Source organism: Coregonus clupeaformis, chromosome 6 (assembly GCF_020615455.1).
Source record: "Coregonus clupeaformis isolate EN_2021a chromosome 6, ASM2061545v1, whole genome shotgun sequence".
NCBI classification, from domain to species: domain Eukaryota; kingdom Metazoa; phylum Chordata; class Actinopteri; order Salmoniformes; family Salmonidae; genus Coregonus; species Coregonus clupeaformis.
This window is the reverse complement of record NC_059197.1, coordinates 44,484,371-44,503,498: the sequence shown is the minus strand read 5'-3', so window position 1 is coordinate 44,503,498 and position 19,128 is coordinate 44,484,371. Positions and strand designations below refer to the sequence as shown.

The window sequence follows — 19,128 nt, the reverse complement described above, 5'->3', positions numbered from 1 at the left end:
GTATTTGGGTGTTTTTGGAGCATTTGTTAATGTTTTTTCAGAGCCTCCGTACATGAGGAAATGAATCGCTGGTTAGGGTAAATTCCTCAAAAACAAGTGAAAGCAACAAAAAAAGTGTCTGGATCCCTCATTTACTCAATTGTTTCCTTTATTTTGGCAGTTACCTGTAGACTGGATGGAGAGGTATCGCTCGAGTCGCAACAAAAATATACATTTGGTTGTAAAAAGCAAACTTCTCCTTTTAAAGGTTGCTTATAAATTATTGTTCCTAGTCTAAATTGCATCTTAGTTCTTGTTCTTCCCTGTGATCCCTATTGGAAGAAATAGTATCTGGAACACAACACTTGAGTGGAGACAGATGATGAATCTCTGTGGTAAGAGATCACTTAAGTGCTGCTATGCATTTGTGAATAACTATGACGTTCGTGATGTTTTATAGATATGTTCCATCATCCTTCATAGAGGCCTCCTCTGTGTGACCATGTGAGTTGATCTTTTCTATTCTCTCTTTGAACATGATATCTAAACCATCTGGATATTGGATTTTGGATATCATCCAATCCATATCGGATATTGCCTTGGATATTATCTTCCATAATAAAATAATTTTCCACTGTAAGAAATGTCCTTGTTTAGAACTTTCGCTTTGACACCATGGCTGTACCTGAGCCTTAGATTATGTTTTGTTATCTTTACTGATAATTGGTGAGGTGAGGGAGATATCAGACCTACTGATCATTAAAAGAAGAATTGAACAGTGAATTCTCACCCTGCCTCCACTTCAGTGACAACGTCCGCAGACAACTCTTCCATCCAAACGCGACAGGGTACATAACCTCTGGTTGCTTTTAAAGTAAGTTAAGGAGTCGGTAAAAGTGTAAGGTCTTAAGGCCCTTCGTGGTATGCATGGTGATTGGTCAATCCACATATAGCGCATGAATGGATGGAATGACACCTTCAGAACTCTCCCTGGAACCTAAACTGGTTATTATCTCTGCTGAAAGGAGTTGCTATGAAGATCCAGTGTCCTATTCTTTATGGGTTTCTGAATGCTGTGGAGTTCCACCAGAGCTTTATGTGGAACCCAGATGTTTGTTCACTGTGATATACGTTTTGGTGGACAGTTCATCTTTAGTTGCCTAAGTGGAACACACTTTTGGCACACACTTCAGGACAGTTAAACACCTGATACCACCAACTGTAATCATTTGTCTGGTGAATAGTATTTGGATAAACAAAAAAAACAATAACTCAAAGCTGGAGGCAGCTGGTCATTTGATGTGTGTGTGATCATCATGCAAAACAACACAGCCGCCTGTATGTTATTTACTTCAACATGTATTGTCCCTGTCAGGACACCATACCTGGTGGCCTTGGGGTGCCCTTACCTGCTTGTTTTCCCCAGGGTTTAATAGCACACTGAAATAGAACTGGGATGACATAATCAAAGACATGGTTGTTATTTAGCTGGGATCTCCTCTCGTGTTGTGACAGGAAACAGAAGCCTGTCAGTTAGGCTCCCCAGCCTGCCAGTGAATGCTTGGCTCTTTTCCCATTGCCTTGTTAGAGAGTATTAATTGCAATGCCTAACAGTGATCGCTATTGATGAACCTCAAGTCTTAATTTGCTGCTTCCTTCTGTCTGTTTCAATGGGTTTCTCATTGGCCTCTAGGGACAGACAGAGCTCATTGTGAGCCAATCAAAGTAATTTGTGACTGGGCCTGTGTCTCTGAGGTCACAGTAGCTCAGGGCCTTAGACACATCCTTACCATTGAGAGACATTAGGCAGGTTTCCATTAACCCAGGTCTATTCGACAAAAGCAAAAGCAATCATTGGAAACGACAGATATAGGACACATTTTCTAAAGATCTACAACGTTTTTATCAATTCGAAAGGGGTGGATTTCTTGTCTAACTTTCTTTATTGCGACAAATTATGATGGTAACTGTTTTAGAATAAATAACGATTGCTGAATACCTTTGAAGGTACGCTGGGCACGTGATGTCATCACGTAATTATAAGCTCCACTCTACATTTCATTCTAAATGCCTACAGCTTTCAAAATACAAATGTTTAACTATAAAAAATATATATTTGCAAGATGAGGATTGACCTGACTTTCAAGAATCCCTGAATTGCTTCGTCTTGCTTTTCTGGTTGGCTGGCTAGTTTCACCATCCAATGATTTCAGATCTACAGGAGTGAAAGTTTCATCATGGCACGGACTAGCCTAGGCAGCCGTTGGCACAAGATAATTATTAGAATATGGCAAATATTAGTCAATTTTTGCATTCTATCCATGCGGGCTACCTGAGACATGAAACAAATATGTGGGAGGGCATACAGGCAAACAAAAATATGAATGCAACATGCAACAATTTCAAAGATTTTACTGAGTTCATATAAGGAAATCAAAAAATAATAAAATTAGGCTCTGATCTATGTATTTCACATGATTGGGAATACAGATATGCATCTGTTGGTCACAGATACCTTTAAAAAAAAGTAGGGGTGTGGATCAGAAAACCAGTCAGTATTTGGTGTGACCAGCATTTGCCTCATGCAGCACGACACATCTTCATATAGAGTTGATCAGGCTGTTGATTGTGGCCTGTGGAATGTTGTCCCACTCTGCTTCAATGGCTGTGCGAAGGTGCTGGATAATGGCGGGAAATGGAACACGCTGTCGTACACGAAGATCCAGAGGATTTCAAACATGATCAATCAATGGGTGACATGTCTGGTGAATATGCAGGCCATGGAAGAACATGGAAATGTTCAGCTTCCAGGAATTGTGCACAGATCCTTGCGACATGGGACGGTACATTATCATGCTGAGACATGAGGTGATGGCGGAGGATGAATGTCACGACAGTGGGCCTCAGCATCTCGTCACGGTATCTCTGTGCATTCAAATTGCCATCGATAAAATGTAATTGTGTTCGTTGTCCGTAGCTTATACCTGCCCATACCATTACCTCAACGCCACCACCTCCCGGTACAGTTGAAACCGGGATTAATCGGTGAAGAGCACACTTCAATAGCATGCCAGTGGCCATTGAAGGTGAGCATTTGCCCACTGAAGTCGGTTACGACACCAAACTGCAGTCAGGTCAAGACCCTGGTGAGGACGACGAGCATGCAAATGAGCTTCCCTGACAACACTACACAACTTTTCAACCAAGTTTTCCCTGATCGCTCTTCCTGATAGGAGGTGTAGTGGAGGTGGTTCCTCCTGGTTCCTCTCTCTTATCAGTGGCAGATGGGAGGAACAGAATGATGAACGTGTCCCCTCCTGATGGATCGAGCCTGTCCCCGTGGAGACTGGGGGCGCGGGGACAAGGAACAGCTAAATGATTGGTCCATCACTGGGTGCAGTTGTCCCGTCTGGCTGGTCCAGCCATATGTTAGTGCAGGGTGGGCCAACTCAGACTTAGCTGATAAATGGATGTGCGTTTTAAGCCAGGCAAGGAGAAGAGGTGTGAAGAAGACCCAAAACACCAATAAGTACGTGGAGTGAAAACAAACCTGGCCGTGTCCTCCGAACGTTCCTCCAAATAACAACAGAAACACTCTTGTCTGGTGAATGATTTAGCTAGTTCAAAGCACATTTGCAAGAAACAGAAAAACAAAGCCACTGCAAAAATATTTTCTTATCATATTGTATATGGTCATGAAATCCCATAGATGTTTTATTGCACCTTTAAATTGTTCAGGGAACATAATTGGTTAAAGAACATTGTGATAAATAAAAAACTATACCAGTTTCATTTAAGGACCAAAGGATTGACAGCCTTCCCATATAGATTGCAAAATAGTTGGGAAGATATTTTTGACGTACTGATTCCATGGCATAGTGTTTATGAACTGATACGCAAAACGACGCCAGATTCAAAACTTAGAATTTTTCAATTTAAATTATTATACAAAATTCTATTTATATTGGGAATGCAATCTTCCCAGCTCTGCAGTTTTGCTGCGAAGAGACAGAATCATTAGATCATTTGTTTTGGTACTGTCCATTTGTACCTTGATTTTGGTCACAGGTCCAGGAATGGCTAAAAGATTGCAATATTTATCTGGAGCTAACCCTGCAGATAGCACTACTGGGTGATCTGAAAAGTCATAGTCAATAATATAGTAATACTTTTAGCAAAAATGTTTATTTTCAAATAACAATCTGTAGAAACAATGAGAATAGAAGGGTTCAGAACTTTAGTGAAACATCACAGTACAGTTGAAAAATATATGGCAAATAGAAATCCAATATGGATGGTGTTAAGAGATAGATGGGAGGTGTTAAATGGAGCTGAAGGATGGGACTAATAACAACTAACAACAACTAATAACAACAAGATAACTAATGTAAAGCATACGGTGTCCATAATAAGTATATAGGTTATAGGTTGAGAGCTTTTGTGAAAGAGCACAGTTAGAAAGATAAGGCAAATAGAAGCAAACTGGATGGACATGATGAAAATGATCGGAGAGGTTGAGGGTAGAGGAAGTTCAGGAGTAAAAACAAACAAAATATAATTATTGTAAAATTGACTGTGTCCATAAAATTCTATAAGTATGTATAATCTGGAAGTAGAGGCCTAAGCGTTCTTGTTCACTAGTTTACTCCAATTAGTGAAGGGGTGGTGGGTTTGAAAAGTAATAAAGGGAATTTTTTTTTTTTAAAGGATATGTATATATAAGTTATGTATGTATATGTATTTATATGTATGTATGTGTATGTATGTATATGTATGTATGTATGTATATGTATGTATGTATGTATGTATGTATGTATGTATGTATGTATGTATGTATATATACAGTGGGGGAAAAAAGTATTTAGTCAGCCACCAATTGTGCAAGTTCTCCCACTTAAAAAGATGAGAGAGGCCTGTAATTTTCATCATAGTCACTATGACAGACAAAATGAGGAAAAAAAATCCAGAAAATCACATTTTTGGATTTTTTATGAATTTATTTGCAAATTATGGTGGAAAATAAGTATTTGGTCAATAACAAAAGTTTCTCAATACTTTGTTATATACCCTTTGTTGGCAATGACACAGGTTCAAACGTTTTCTGTAAGTCTTCACAAGGTTTTCACACACTGTTGCTGGTATTTTGGCCCATTCCTCCATGCAGATCTCCTCTAGAGCAGTGATGTTTTGGGGCTGTCGCTGGGCAACACGGACTTTCAACTCCCTCCAAAGATTTTCTATGGGGTTGAGATCTGGAGACTGGCTAGGCCACTCCAGGACCTTGAAATGCTTCTTACGAAGCCACTCCTTCGTTGCCCGGGCGGTGTGTTTGGGATCATTGTCATGCTGAAAGACCCAGCCACGTTTCATCTTCAATGCCCTTGCTGATGGAAGGAGGTTTTCACTCAAAATCTCACGATACATGGCCCCATTCATTCTTTCCTTTACACGGATCAGTCGTCCTGGTCCCTTTGCAGAAAAACAGCCCCAAAGTATGATGTTTCCAACCCCATGCTTCACAGTAGGTATGGTGTTCTTTGGATGCAACTCAGCATTCTTTGTCCTCCAAACACGACGAGTTGAGTTTTTACCAAAAAGTTATATTTTGATTTCATCTGACCATATGACATTCTCCCAATCCTCTTCTGGATCATCCAAATGCACTCTAGCAAACTTCAGACGGGCCTGGACATGTACTGGCTTAAGCAGGGGGACACGTCTGGCACTGCAGGATTTGAGTCCCTGGCAGCGTAGTGTGTTACTGATGGTAGGCTTTGTTACTTTGGTCCCAGCTCTCTGCAGGTCATTCACTAGGTCCCCCCGTGTGGTTCTGGGATTTTTGCTCACCGTTCTTGTGATAATTTTGACCCCACGGGGTGAGATCTTGCGTGGAGCCCCAGAACGAGGGAGATTATCAGTGTTATTTTATGTCTTCCATTTCCTAATAATTGCTCCCACAGTTGATTTCTTCAAACCAAGCTGCTTACCTATTGCAGATTCAGTCTTCCCAGCCTGGTGCAGGTCTACAATTTTGTTTCTGGTGTCCTTTGACAGCTCTTTGGTCTTGGCCATAGTGGAGTTTGGAGTGTGACTGTTTGAGGTTGTGGAGAGGTGTCTTTTATACTGATAACAAGTTCAAACAGGTGCCATTAATACAGGTAACGAGTGGCGGACAGAGGAGCCTCTTAAAGAATAAGTTACAGGTCTGTGAGAGCCAGAATTCTTGCTTGTTTGTAGGTGACCAAATACTTATTTTCCACCATAATTTGCAAATAAATTCATTAAAAATCCTACAATGTGATTTTCTGGATTTTTTTTTTGTTAATTTGTCTGTCATAGTTGACGTGTACCTATGATGAAAATTACTGGCCTCTCTCATCTTTTTAAGTGGGAGAACTTGCACAATTGGTGGCTGACTAAATACTTTTTTTCCCCACTGTATATTGCATTTACATTTTAGTCATTTAGCAGACACTCTAATCCAGAGCGATTTACAGTTAGTGAGTGCATACATTTTCATACTGGTATATTATACAACACAGTCAGGCATTGTCTCCCTCTCTCCTATAGGACTCACCAGTGTTTGTATAGAAGATGTCCTCAAATAACTTACTGAGTCAAACTATACTACTCACAATTAAAACCCCTAAATTTTTTTTTTTTAAAGGTACATCAGCTTTAATATTGCAGATAGATTGTAACTTCCATCAATGTAATTGTCAGCATCACTTCCAATCCCCCATATGTTTTTTCATTTTTTCCGCAAATATATATATATATATACAGTGGGGGGAAAAAGTATTTAGTCAGCCACCAATTGTGCAAGTTCTCCCACTTAAAAAGATGAGAGAGGCCAGTAATTTTCATCATAGGTACACGTCAACTATGACAGACAAATTAACAAAAAAAAAATCCAGAAAATCACATTGTAGGATTTTTAATGAATTTATTTGCAAATTATGGTGGAAAATAAGTATTTGGTCACCTACAAACAAGCAAGAATTCTGGCTCTCACAGACCTGTAACTTATTCTTTAAGAGGCTCCTCTGTCCGCCACTCGTTACCTGTATTAATGGCACCTGTTTGAACTTGTTATCAGTATAAAAGACACCTCTCCACAACCTCAAACAGTCACACTCCAAACTCCACTATGGCCAAGACCAAAGAGCTGTCAAAGGACACCAGAAACAAAATTGTAGACCTGCACCAGGCTGGGAAGACTGAATCTGCAATAGGTAAGCAGCTTGGTTTGAAGAAATCAACTGTGGGAGCAATTATTAGGAAATGGAAGACATAAAATAACACTGATAATCTCCCTCGTTCTGGGGCTCCACGCAAGATCTCACCCCGTGGGGTCAAAATTATCACAAGAACGGTGAGCAAAAATCCCAGAACCACACGGGGGGACCTAGTGAATGACCTGCAGAGAGCTGGGACCAAAGTAACAAAGCCTACCATCAGTAACACACTACGCCGCCAGGGACTCAAATCCTGCAGTGCCAGACGTGTCCACCTGCTTAAGCCAGTACATGTCCAGGCCCGTCTGAAGTTTGCTAGAGTGCATTTGGATGATCCAGAAGAGGATTGGGAGAATGTCATATGGTCAGATGAAACCAAAATAGAACTTTTTGGTAAAAACTCAACTCGTCGTGTTTGGAGGACAAAGAATGCTGAGTTGCATCCAAAGAACACCATACCTACTGTGAAGCATGGGGTTGGAAACATCATGCTTTGGGGCTGTTTTTCTGCAAAGGGACCAGGACGACTGCTCCGTGTAAAGGAAAGAATGAATGGGGCCATGTATCGTGAGATTTTGAGTGAAAACCTCCTTCCATCAGCAAGGGCATTGAAGATGAAACGTGGCTGGGTCTTTCAGCATGACAATGATCCCAAACACACCGCCCGGGCAACGAAGGAGTGGCTTCGTAAGAAGCATTTCAAGGTCCTGGAGTGGCCTAGCCAGTCTCCAGATCTCAACCCCATAGAAAATCTTTGGAGGGGAGTTGAAAGTCCGTGTTGCCCAGCGACAGCCCCAAAACATCACTGCTCTAGAGGAGATCTGCATGGAGGAATGGGCTAAAATACCAGCAACAGTGTGTGAAAACCTTGTGAAGACTTACAGAAAACGTTTGACCTGTGTCATTGCCAACAAAGGATATATAACAAAGTATTGAGAAACTTTTGTTATTGACCAAATACTTATTTTCCACCATAATTTGCAAATCAATTCATAAAAAATCCTACAATGTGATTTTCTCATTTTGTCTGTCATAGTTGACGTGTACCTATGATGAAAATTACAGGCCTCTCTCATCTTTTTAAGTAGGAGAACTTGCACAATTGGTGGCTGACTAAATACTTTTTTTCCCCACTGTAGGTCATGCAGCTGTGATTGTCAGAATAGGACACAGGGTAGTAACGCCACAATGACTAACCAGATGCTCTGGATTGTTCTTGTTCCCCTGTCTGCCCTCACAGCACTGAGGGTATTTCCGTTCACCATTTTATCAACCTTATGATACCTGTTACCCTCCAGATGCTATTTTTGGACAAAGGGTTACAGAGCTACTGCACAGAGCTACTGTACATATAGTCAATCTCTAATATGCAATTATGCTGGCCTTGATCCAAGTCATCTTCTCATCTCTCTCTTTCTTTTGTCCCTCAGCATTTTCCGGCTGTGAGTGGGGCCTTCATGGATTCCCCGTACAATGGCAACACGTCCCTCCAGACCTCCACCTCCAACCTCAACGCCAACTTCTCCCGGCCGACTGAAGCGGAAGAGGAGGGCAAGTACTCCAGTGATGCCATCTGGCTTTGGGTAGCCGTCATTGCAACCATCGGCAACATAGTAGTGGTAGCAGTGGTTTGCGCCTGTGCCTTCTAAGACCCGTTGGTGACAAGCACACAGCCGAACCTCCCTCTTGCCCCCTCTTTCCTCCACTTTAACCTATCCCTGTATTCATTTTCCTCTTGTATGTGTCCATCCATAATATTAAAGCAAAGGCCCTGTTCTGAGGGTCGACAGAATATGATAGTGAAAATATAGGGACTGACAAAATTGATGTTCTCTAGGACTATGAATGAGTTTCTAAGACTAGGAATGAGAGAGACAATCCTCTGGAGTTACCATACTGTATCTTACCTAAAGCCTATGTGTTCTTTTTGAATGAGAAACAGGGAAGTGAGCTGATGTGGGCTGTGCATTTTTATAATGAACATTTGTAAATTAGTTATGGAAATGGGATTATGTAAAGCAGTGAGCCTCCCTTCTGCTTTCCAATTGGAGGGATCACCAGAAGTCAGCCTAAAGGATTAGGGAAGTGTACAGCTGTGAGATCCCCTCTGCCTATGAACCTGAACAGAACACCACACCATATATCTTCGTCTGGTTGTTGTCATGTGCCTGTTTGTCTGAAATGGGTGTGTTGATGCTGCTGTCTTGGTCCAGGTCTCTCTTGAAAAATAGATTTTTATCTCAACAAGACTAACCTGGTTAAATAAGGGTGATATAAATAAACACCCAATCAGCGGCTCTAATTGTGGTTGGCCACCATCTCGGAGACCAGTGGAGAGATATGTGACAGATGGTGGCTGGTAGGGGGGCAGAGTGGACAGCGGAGGGGCCCAGGGCAGACTTGGCAGTGTCCCCAGTACCCAGTGTTCTCTCCTGCTGCACCCCTTCACTACCATTCACCATTACTGCGCTGTCCTATCCACATCAGCCTCTAAGTGCTAGAAATCTCCCGAAGCACTTTATAAAACCCAATAAACTGGGGCGTTTTCTTCCATTTTAACTGCAGTGTTCAGTGCCCACCTGTTGCATCTCTGCAGTGTCTGTAGACCTGTGCCAGTTGAACTATGCAGTGATGACATCTCCTGGGCGAATCAACGTTGTTTCCACATCATTTCAATGAAAATGACGTTGAACCAACATGGAATAGATGTTGAATTGACGTCTGTGCCCAGTAGGATAACTGTGGATAATGTTTATAAGTGATACAGATGTATACAAACATAGTATCACCCACAAGCCAAATGAGGGAATTAAGTTGTCAGCACAAATCAGATGTTATACCACCCCTGCTGACATTATCTGAAATCACGGAACCACCAATTACATCGCACTAAATCATTGAGCCGCCCACCATAACCTGACTATCCCAAATTACCAGACCGCCACTACAACAGCCCCAAGTTGTTGAGCTAGCAATCAAACGATTTCACTCGTCATAAGAAACCCCATTGCTGTTAACGTTCGTTTTTTTGTTGTTGTGCTAGGCAGGCAGAATCTCACATTCACCTCAGATTGTCTCTCAGTACACTAGTGTGTTTGGGTGGCAGCAGCCACAGTAGTTATGTGCTGTCTCCCATGCACCCAGTGGAGTGGGGCCACAGACTTGTCAAACGGCAGGGCTGTAATGAGATGTAATGCCTCTCTCTCTCTTTCCTAAAGCGAACACTGATCTCCTCGTTGCGCTGCGGTGATCAGAGCAGATCTGAACAAAGATAGTGCTTCAAGTGAATTTTTTAAGTGACTTCCTCATTTAATCAACACTCATTGTGAGAGAAAGGAGGAGGAGGAGGAGGAGGAGGAGGAGGAGGAGGAGGAGGAGGAGGAGGAGAGGAGTAGACTAGAGGAGTGACTGCATGGGAATTGATTTATAACAGCCAACTTCCATGTCATCTCTTTGAATTACTGAACTTTTTTTGAAGATGAATGGAACATTTCATTTTTTTATTGAAACCAACGAAGTGGAATAAAAGGTTTTAAGATGGAGAGAATTAGGATCAAATGTCTGGCAGAGGCATCACTTCACACAGCTAATTGCCCTGATCTCACTGTACAGTAGAGTTAATGAAAACAAGAGACAGATTCATCATGGCATCTCTGAGCGGTCCTTTTTAGGGTCCTTAGAGAGCTTAGCCAGAAGAAACCTGTGTGAACATTAATGGGTTGTCTCTTACAATAAACAACAACAACAACAAAACACTTGTTTTTTATCGCACAGCATGGGGTCATAAGTATCTGCTGGCAATAACTCAAGATGATGCATACAAGTTAATTTTATACATCCCCACGATATGTAGTTAGTTTAATACAGTAACTATTCTGAAGCAACATTCATATGAACTAGGTGAGGAACCCCAGTTAGCTATAATAGTATTTTCTTCTACCCTTGTGTCGACTGTGTGCTTTGACATGGGACTGGTTAAGGATCAGGTGCCCACTGTCTACGGCTCGAATTATGTGCCTGAACTGACTTACACAACTCCTACCCATCAACTGCTTATTGACCATGGATGCCCCTTGACCACCATGGATGCTGGACCTCCTACATATGACAAAACATCATCACAGCCTCAAGCCCAGGTACCGTATGAACCAGTTTGCAATGTCACTTAGGCGCGTTTCACCGGACACCGATTAATAAGGCTAAAAAAAATTTCAGATGGAGATTCTCTATTGAGCTTACTGTTTATCCAGGACTAGGCTTAATCTGTGTCCGGGAAACTGCCCCTTACTGTTTAAGATTTGTTTTGAATTACCGCCTCCAGGTAAAAAGTTAATTGTTGTGCTATACAGTATGCATCTGCCTGTTAAAGGGAACTGTTTTTTTTAGTATTTAATGTACTGTGTTTCTTTATTTCTATAAGTCAACATTACTTCATACTAAGTCTACAGTATATCTTGAGTTGAAATGTTCCATTAAGCATGTAATTTCCATATTCGCTCTAATGGATTAATAGTTCATCTCTTTACGGTGTTAACTGAGAGCATGTGTAGACTTGTGATCATGTATCCTCTACTGCATTATATGATAAATGTCACATTCATAAAGAAACACTACTATGATAATACTCTTGTAGATCCTGACAGTTACAGCTGTTAAATGGGGGAGACGTGACCATAGGGTGCCCCCTTCACCAGCAGGTGCATTTCAACACGTTTGACTTCCTCCCTCCATAGGCCCAGAGGGGGCTGAAGTCTACTTAACCACACCCCATAGAGCACTGAGCATCCCATCCTCCTTCTCCTTTCCCCTCTGTTCTCTCTCCTTCCATCCCCATCCCCATCCCCCCATCCATCCATCCATCCATCCATCCATCCATGCAGAGCACTAGACTGTGGTGTCTGCGTTGGCACTGGCCTCTGACCTGAGGCAGGGCACCTCATGCCCACATGCCTCTTCCTTCCCAGGCAGCAAGAAATAGTCCGGCCGTTGCTGGGGAAATGGATGAGTCACTCCTACAAGAATTGTAGGAGCAAGGAGCAGCTGGGTATATAAGCGAATACACACACAATATAAATGTACCTTTCTGTAACATGGTTGTGATGACAAAGCTATGATGTCATTATGTGTTATTAGGGTTTGTATTTTTTCTTATCTTTTAACACATTGTAAATGTTTTACACCATTTTTCTCATCATGGTTATAATTAGCAAATTCTAAAATTTTATAGGGGCCATTTAAAGTTGAGCTAGTCTTCCTGGGCTAAATTAGTTAAGCTTCAATTTTGGGCTGTCTTCAATCTGTATCGCTGAAGCGTTACAGATTGTGCAGTAGAAATGTAAAGGTAATTTCCAATTGAGCTGACATACGCAGTGTTTACCAAGAATGCAGTCTCCACTAACGCGGGAACATTACCTTTAAATTTCTATCATGCTGTAACGCTGAAGTTCCGCGATACGGATTGAATAGAGCCCTAAGGCTAATATTCTATCCAATTATACTAGTTATAATTTAGCTTTAATTAACAAGCACTGTATTGCCTAATGTCATAGTTATTCACACACACTCAAACATGCTTACCGCTGAGGTATAACCCTAGACTATGTTGCGTAAATATGCTGGCTCACACTAACTTGGGAGCTCTATAATTCATAAGCATCATTGCCTTTGTAAATATTTAAAGGCTTATGAATCCAACATTTCACATATCGTGATATACCCATGTATAAATTGACAAATGACCTAGCGGGATAACTAAAATATAGTCAGACTTCAGTGGGTGTTTTTATATGTTGTTGCCATGGTAACACCCTCCATAGATCACCTCACTTTTGTGGTGTTCTCTGGCTCTGGGTCGTCGTCAGACGCTAAGCATCCCAGCTCTCTTCCTCTGCAGAGTGTTGCATTTCCCAACGAGGCTACGCTGCATGTTTGTTTATTCGGAGATATGAGAATCCTACTTGACTTCAATGCTGCCGGACATCTTATGCACTCCCTTCCCTCCTGATTCACAGCGGCTCCCCTAACCCGGTGGCTTGTTTGTGTTTGTCTCTGCAGACTCCCAGGAAATGTCCATCCTTCCTCGGCCCCCAGGAATATATAGTCTCATTAAAGCAGACTTCCTATATCCTGAGTCAGCAGAGACAGTATGGGTGACTAGGGACTAAGGACTGTGACTTTATAAAAGCACCCACAGGGAACCCATAAAGACTACATGGGGGCTAGGAGGGATATTATGGAGGAAGTGGGACTCGAGAGGTGACAGTAACAGACATCATATTTATGACTTCAACAAATAATACCATATCTTATCCAAGGTTACTTGTAGTTGACTTTATTTGGAATGTGCTGTGACTCATGACACACAAATGACATAGAAAGTGAAACCACACTATGAAAAGAGCAACATCCTTCTGGAGTTCTGTACGTCTTGTTTTGAAATGGATTTCTGACAGCGATTCACACATTCATTGCAATGAATGAATGGATATTTATCGACTTCGTTGACTCTGAACAATTGGATTCTACTTTTCTGTGCATCCAGTTGCAGTGTTGTAAGTTCTGATACCTCCCTGTAGGTGTCAGGGTTACCGCTATGAAATACTGATTAACAGAAAGGCTATTGGCTAAATACAGTCACAATGTTCATTCACAAAAGCATTCTATAACAATTACTTCATACAGAATACTGCACAGAGTCACATCACTGCAACTGTTTTAAATGAAATTTCTAGGGGTGGGGAAATACTTATTGTCTTGACTTTCCATAAATGTATGACCTACTTAGAAAACATATCTTGTTTAAAAAAGGAAATGTAACATTTTCAGTGTTTGTGTCATCATGATTGCAGTGTACAGTACAAACACTATGAGGGTTATTGACACAATTTATATTTTGAAACTGATATTTGAGGTTCATTATTATTTTGTTCCCATGCTAGATTAACCAAAACACACACACACACACACACAAACAAACAAACAAACAAACAAACACAGACACACAGACACACAGACACACATTGTGGAACGTGGCATGCATTACAGGAGCCAGGATTCAATACTTGTATCTTATAAGGATAATGGCTGTGTACACATCAGTAAATTAGACCAGCTCTGTTGTTCATAATGCTCCTCATTACCAGTAGTCCCAACATTCAAGCCATGTGTGCATGCTCATTGCAAAGACATCTTAATATGGAAAACACTTCAATGCAGCTGGTGAGAGACCACATGACAGTTCAACCATGATCATTTTCTTGTGTTCTCAATTTCTATTGTGATATTTTGATTTAGTATAAACTTACCTAGCTTGTTTGCATGTATTGTATCACTTCCATCCCAACATTCTGTTACTCGACAACTCTGCAAGCTGCGTTCCAGTAAGGGATAAATAACGTAATATTCATGATCTTATTTTATTGAATATTGATTGGATGATGAATTACTTTGTTCATGAACAAAGATGTAGAACTAATGTTTACTCGTATGAGGAATGTTTTTTGTAAACTTTTTATCGATCGTGTACATTTTTCAAATGTTTTAGTAATTCAGTCAGTGCAGAAACATTGCTGTTAAAGTCGATGTCGTTTCTTTTTTTTTTACACACTCTTGCAAGCGAACAGAAAAACTTAGCAGTAAACATGTTTTTACCTGCATAATAAAAAAATCGATATTGTCTGTTAACCTCATGATTTACCATCCTGTATAATTCAATTAAATTGATAAGAATGTGAAAATGATGGGCTGTCCTGTCAGGTTATTATTTTTTATTTACTTATTTCATTTCACCTTTATTTCACCAGGTAAGCCAGTTGAGAACAAGTTCTCATTTACAACTGCGACCTGGCCAAGATAAAGCAAAGCAGTGCGATAAAAACAACAACACAGAGTTACATATGGGGTAAAACAAAACATAAAGTCAAAAATACAACAGAAAATAGAAAATATATATACAGTGTGTGCAGTTCGTTCCAGTCATTGGCAGCAGAGAACTGGAAGGAATGGTGGCCAAAGGAGGTGTTGGCTTTGGGGATGACCAGTGAGATATACCTGCTGGAGCGCAGACTACGGGTGGGTGTTGCTATGGTGACCAATGAGCTAAGATAAGGCGGGGATTTGCCTAGCAGTGATTTATAGATGGCCTGGAGCCAGTGGGTTTGGCGACGAATATGTAGTGAGGACCAGCCAACAAGAGCGTACAGGTCACAGTGGTGGGTAGTATATGGGGCTTTGGTGACAAAACGGATGGCTCTGTGATAGACTACATCCAATTTGCTGAGTAGAGTGTTGGAGGCTATTTTGTAAATGACATCGCCGAAGTCAAGGATCGGTAGGATAGTCCGTTTTACGAGGGCATGTTTGGCAGCATGAGTGAAGGAGGCTTTGTTGTGAAATAGGAGGCCGATTCTGGATTTAACTTTGGATTGGAGATGATTAATGTGAGTCTGGAAAGAGAGTTTACAGTCTAACCAGACACGTAGGTATTTGTAGTTGTCCACATACTCTAGGTCAGACCCGTCCAGAGTAGATTCTAGTCGGGTGGGCGGGTGCCAGCAGCGTTCGATTGAAGAGCATGCATTTAGTTTTACTTGTGTTTAAGAGCAGTTGGAGGCTATGGAAGGAGTGTTGTATGGCATTGAAGCTCGTTTGGAGGTTTGTTAACACAGTGTCCAATGAAGGGCCAGATGTATACAAAATGGTGTCGTCTGCGTAGAGGTGGATCTGAGAATCACCAGCAGCAAGAGCAACATCATTGATATACACAGAGAAAAGAGTCGGCCCAAGAATTGAACCCTGTGGAACCCCCATAGAGACTGCCAGAGGTCCAGACAACAGGCCCTCCGATTTGACACATTGAACTCTATCTGAGAAGTAGTTGGTGAATCAGGCGAGGCAATCATTTGAGAAACCAATGGGTTTCTTGCATGGGCAAGTTGCAGCGGAGGGTGCAGAGCTGGTCGCCGGGGTAGTGGTAGCCAGGTGGAAAGCATGGCCAGCAGTAGAAAAATGCTTGTTGAAATTCTCGATTATTGTAGATTTATCGGTGGTGACAGTGTTTCCTAGCCTCAGTGCAGTGGGCAGCTGGGAGGAGGTGCTCTTATTCTCCATGGACTTTACAGTGTTCCACATTTTTTTGGAGTTAGTGCTACAGGTTGCAAATTTCTGTTTGAAAAAGCTAGCCTTTGCTTTCCTAACTGCTTGTGTATATTGGTTCCTAACTTCCCTGAAAAGTTGCATATCGCGGGGGCTATTCGATGCTAATGCCATTCTTCAATTGAATGTGAATGAATGATATTATACTATCACAAATCTGTCAATGTCATGCTCATATTGGGTTGAATCCGCAGTGGACTAATTTCATCCTTTAAACAACTGTTTTTCCCCCAACTCATAGTGATGGGTTACTCATCGGAATTTAAATAGAGGACTTTCTCTTGTTCTTTCAGAATTAGCATTGGCTCTGAAATGGCAACTCTAGTTCAAAACTGAAATCAGCTTATTCATTCTGGCACAGCCACACTCAAGTGGCCTTCTAGAGATATTACTCAAATTGGAGTGTTATAATGTAATATGAAATTGATGTGGCTTTTCGATCTCTCATATATACAATTAAAACGGCAATCAATTAGTGTCAGTAGCAATTTGACTGAAGTTTAAATCCTGGGCTTTTTCATGGCCATTTGAGCATTTGTTAAATATTTTTTCTCTGAGAGCAACTGGGGTGAATCACGAGGTAGAAGCACTAATCCACCTAAAGTTTTAGAGCTGGAACAACCTTGGATTGTGGGAACTAACTTTGCTGATGTGTTACATAATATGTCAGGAAATGGATTTACATAGGAATTAGGAATATTAATGCCAAAAGTATTGGTGTCAGCCTGACTCTGTTAGTCCACTGTGGAAAACCCAGTAAATCATCAGGATATTTGCTAATATTATTTGGCAACAATATCTCGATAGGTGGTAAGAACGTACAGAGTGTATATTCGATTTTAAATGCATGCTTGGATAGTTTTATAGTACGGTAAGCAGTTGATGTGTATACGTAAGAGACACTGGGTGTGTTTTGTACAGTTTGGGACGTTTGGGCTCCAGGCAATCCATGATAAGCCATCTGTAGTCACTCCACTTATGTGTCTTTGGGGAGAGAATATGCACACATTGGGAATAGCCCTCTCTGTTAGCCCACTGGGCATTCTAAAGCTTAACAAAACATGTTAATTTGCTGCCATCCCCATGATGTCACAGCAATGTACTGTGGAGTGCCATCCTCCTCTTCCTCAATACAGTTTCCACTGTACCACAATGAAATATCAATCCTTTATTGATTCTACCACTGAAAGATGCCTTGATTTTCAGGTCAGAGTATCTGGATTGCTATAGTCTACCCAGACACAGTAAAACCATAGCTAAAGTGTCCAGTCGCTGGATAGTGTAGTATGATTGATTGACACACATAAATGTACTCTAAAGCTTAATACAGTCAGTCATCTCACACCTTTTTTTCCACCACTTTTTTCAATTGTTGGAATTGCATAACAATCATGCAGTCACTGTTTATCAAACCAAAATATCACTTCATAAGAAATAATGCTTAGTGATACTAAACTAAAGGGTGGATTTGGCTGTGTATCATTCTGAAAGAGCAGCACGGTATACTGGTTACCCCTGAACGACCCCAGACGCTCATGACTTTCTTGGGCTAGCCGAATGCACCCTCTCCATCCTTGACTCACCCTGTCTGGCTCTTAGGTTGGAGATGGAGTGAAGCGTCAGAGCATGAAATGCACTGCTCCAGCATTGTCTCCGGAGTTAATGGATACTCAACCCTGAGATGGTACTCTGAGGCAGGCAGGCAAGGAGAGGAAGAGGGCGAGTGGGAACTGGCGATAGCAAGATATACACTGAGTGTACAAAACATTAGGAACACCTTCCTAATATTGAGTTGCACACCCTTTAGCCCTCAGATCAGCCTCAATTCGTCGGGGCATGGACTCTACAATGTGTAAAGCGTTCCACAGGGATGCTGGCCCATGTTGACTCCAATGCTTCCCACAGTTGTGTCAAGTTGTCTGGATGTCCTTTGGGTGGTGGACTATTCTTGATACACACAGGAAGCTGTTGGGCATGAAAAACCCAACAGTGTTACAATTTTTAACACAAACCGGTGCGCCTGGCACCTACTACCATATCCCATTCAAAGGCACTTAATTATTTTGTCTTGCCTATCCACCTTCTGAATGGCACACATTCACAATCCATGTCCCAATTGTCTCGAGGCTTAAAGATCCTTCTTTAACCGGTCTCCTCCCCTTCATCTACACTGTTTGAAGTGGATTTAATAAGTGACATCAATAATAGATCATAGCTTTCATCTGGATTCACCTGGTCAGTCTATGTCATGGAAAGAGCAGGTGTTCTTAATGTTTGTACTCAGTGTAGCGGCGACACGTCATTCAGGGTTGTTTTGAGCTCCACCTGTTTAGCTTAAAAAAAATGTTTTTTCCTGTTTTGCGTGTTATTTTGGCATTAATACGTGTCACATATCAGTTCGCAAACAATGTAAAAACATTTATATCATTGAGTTAATAAAGATGCATACAAACTTGCTTTCTTGAGTAAGGCAGCTCTAAAATGCAGGTGTTTCAGCCTAGCTCAGTGCTTTTTGTGGTTGTGGGGCAGCAAGCGGAAAATACAGAGCGTAGGGGTTGGTAATGTTCTCTAGTTGCGCCGTGATTGGCTCAGTGTTCTGACACTCATGGGGACACTAGTCACCGCATAATCTACGGGTAGAGCTCGAAAATTCAAGCCCCTTGGATGCTGCCATAGAGTTACATTGGAAGTGCCCATCCAAGGTGGCTCAAGGTCATTGGCCACAGATAAAATGATGTCAAATCACATTATATCTACA

The 19,128-nt window shown here is 41.5% G+C and overlaps 1 protein-coding gene and 1 long non-coding RNA gene across 5 annotated transcripts in view; both read left to right on the top strand.

Moving 5' to 3' along the window:
• Positions 1-10,550, top strand: part of LOC121568254 (uncharacterized protein C14orf132) — a 48,043-nt gene extending 37,493 nt beyond the window's left edge. For 2 of the 3 annotated variants that reach the window (XR_006001221.2, XM_041878811.2), the window contains exon 2: positions 8,648-10,550. Coding sequence is in view for 1 of the 3 variants with exons in the window: in XM_041878811.2 (XP_041734745.1) it covers positions 8,648-8,866 (219 nt within the window). In the remaining 2 variants the exon portion in view is untranslated. Of the gene's footprint in view, positions 1-439; positions 484-8,647 lie in introns of all 3 variants that reach the window. The other variant, XR_006001220.2, reaches the window with a different exon arrangement.
• Positions 10,551-10,614: 64 nt separating this feature from the next.
• LOC121567410 lies at positions 10,615-14,956 on the top strand. Of its 2 annotated transcripts, none has more exons than XR_006661147.1 (2): positions 10,615-11,353; positions 12,098-14,956. It is a non-coding gene; the product is annotated as an uncharacterized LOC121567410 (long non-coding RNA). The 2 variants fall into 2 exon arrangements; XR_006001105.1 differs by having other exon boundaries at positions 11,851-14,956.
• The last annotated feature ends 4,172 nt before the right edge of the window (positions 14,957-19,128 follow it).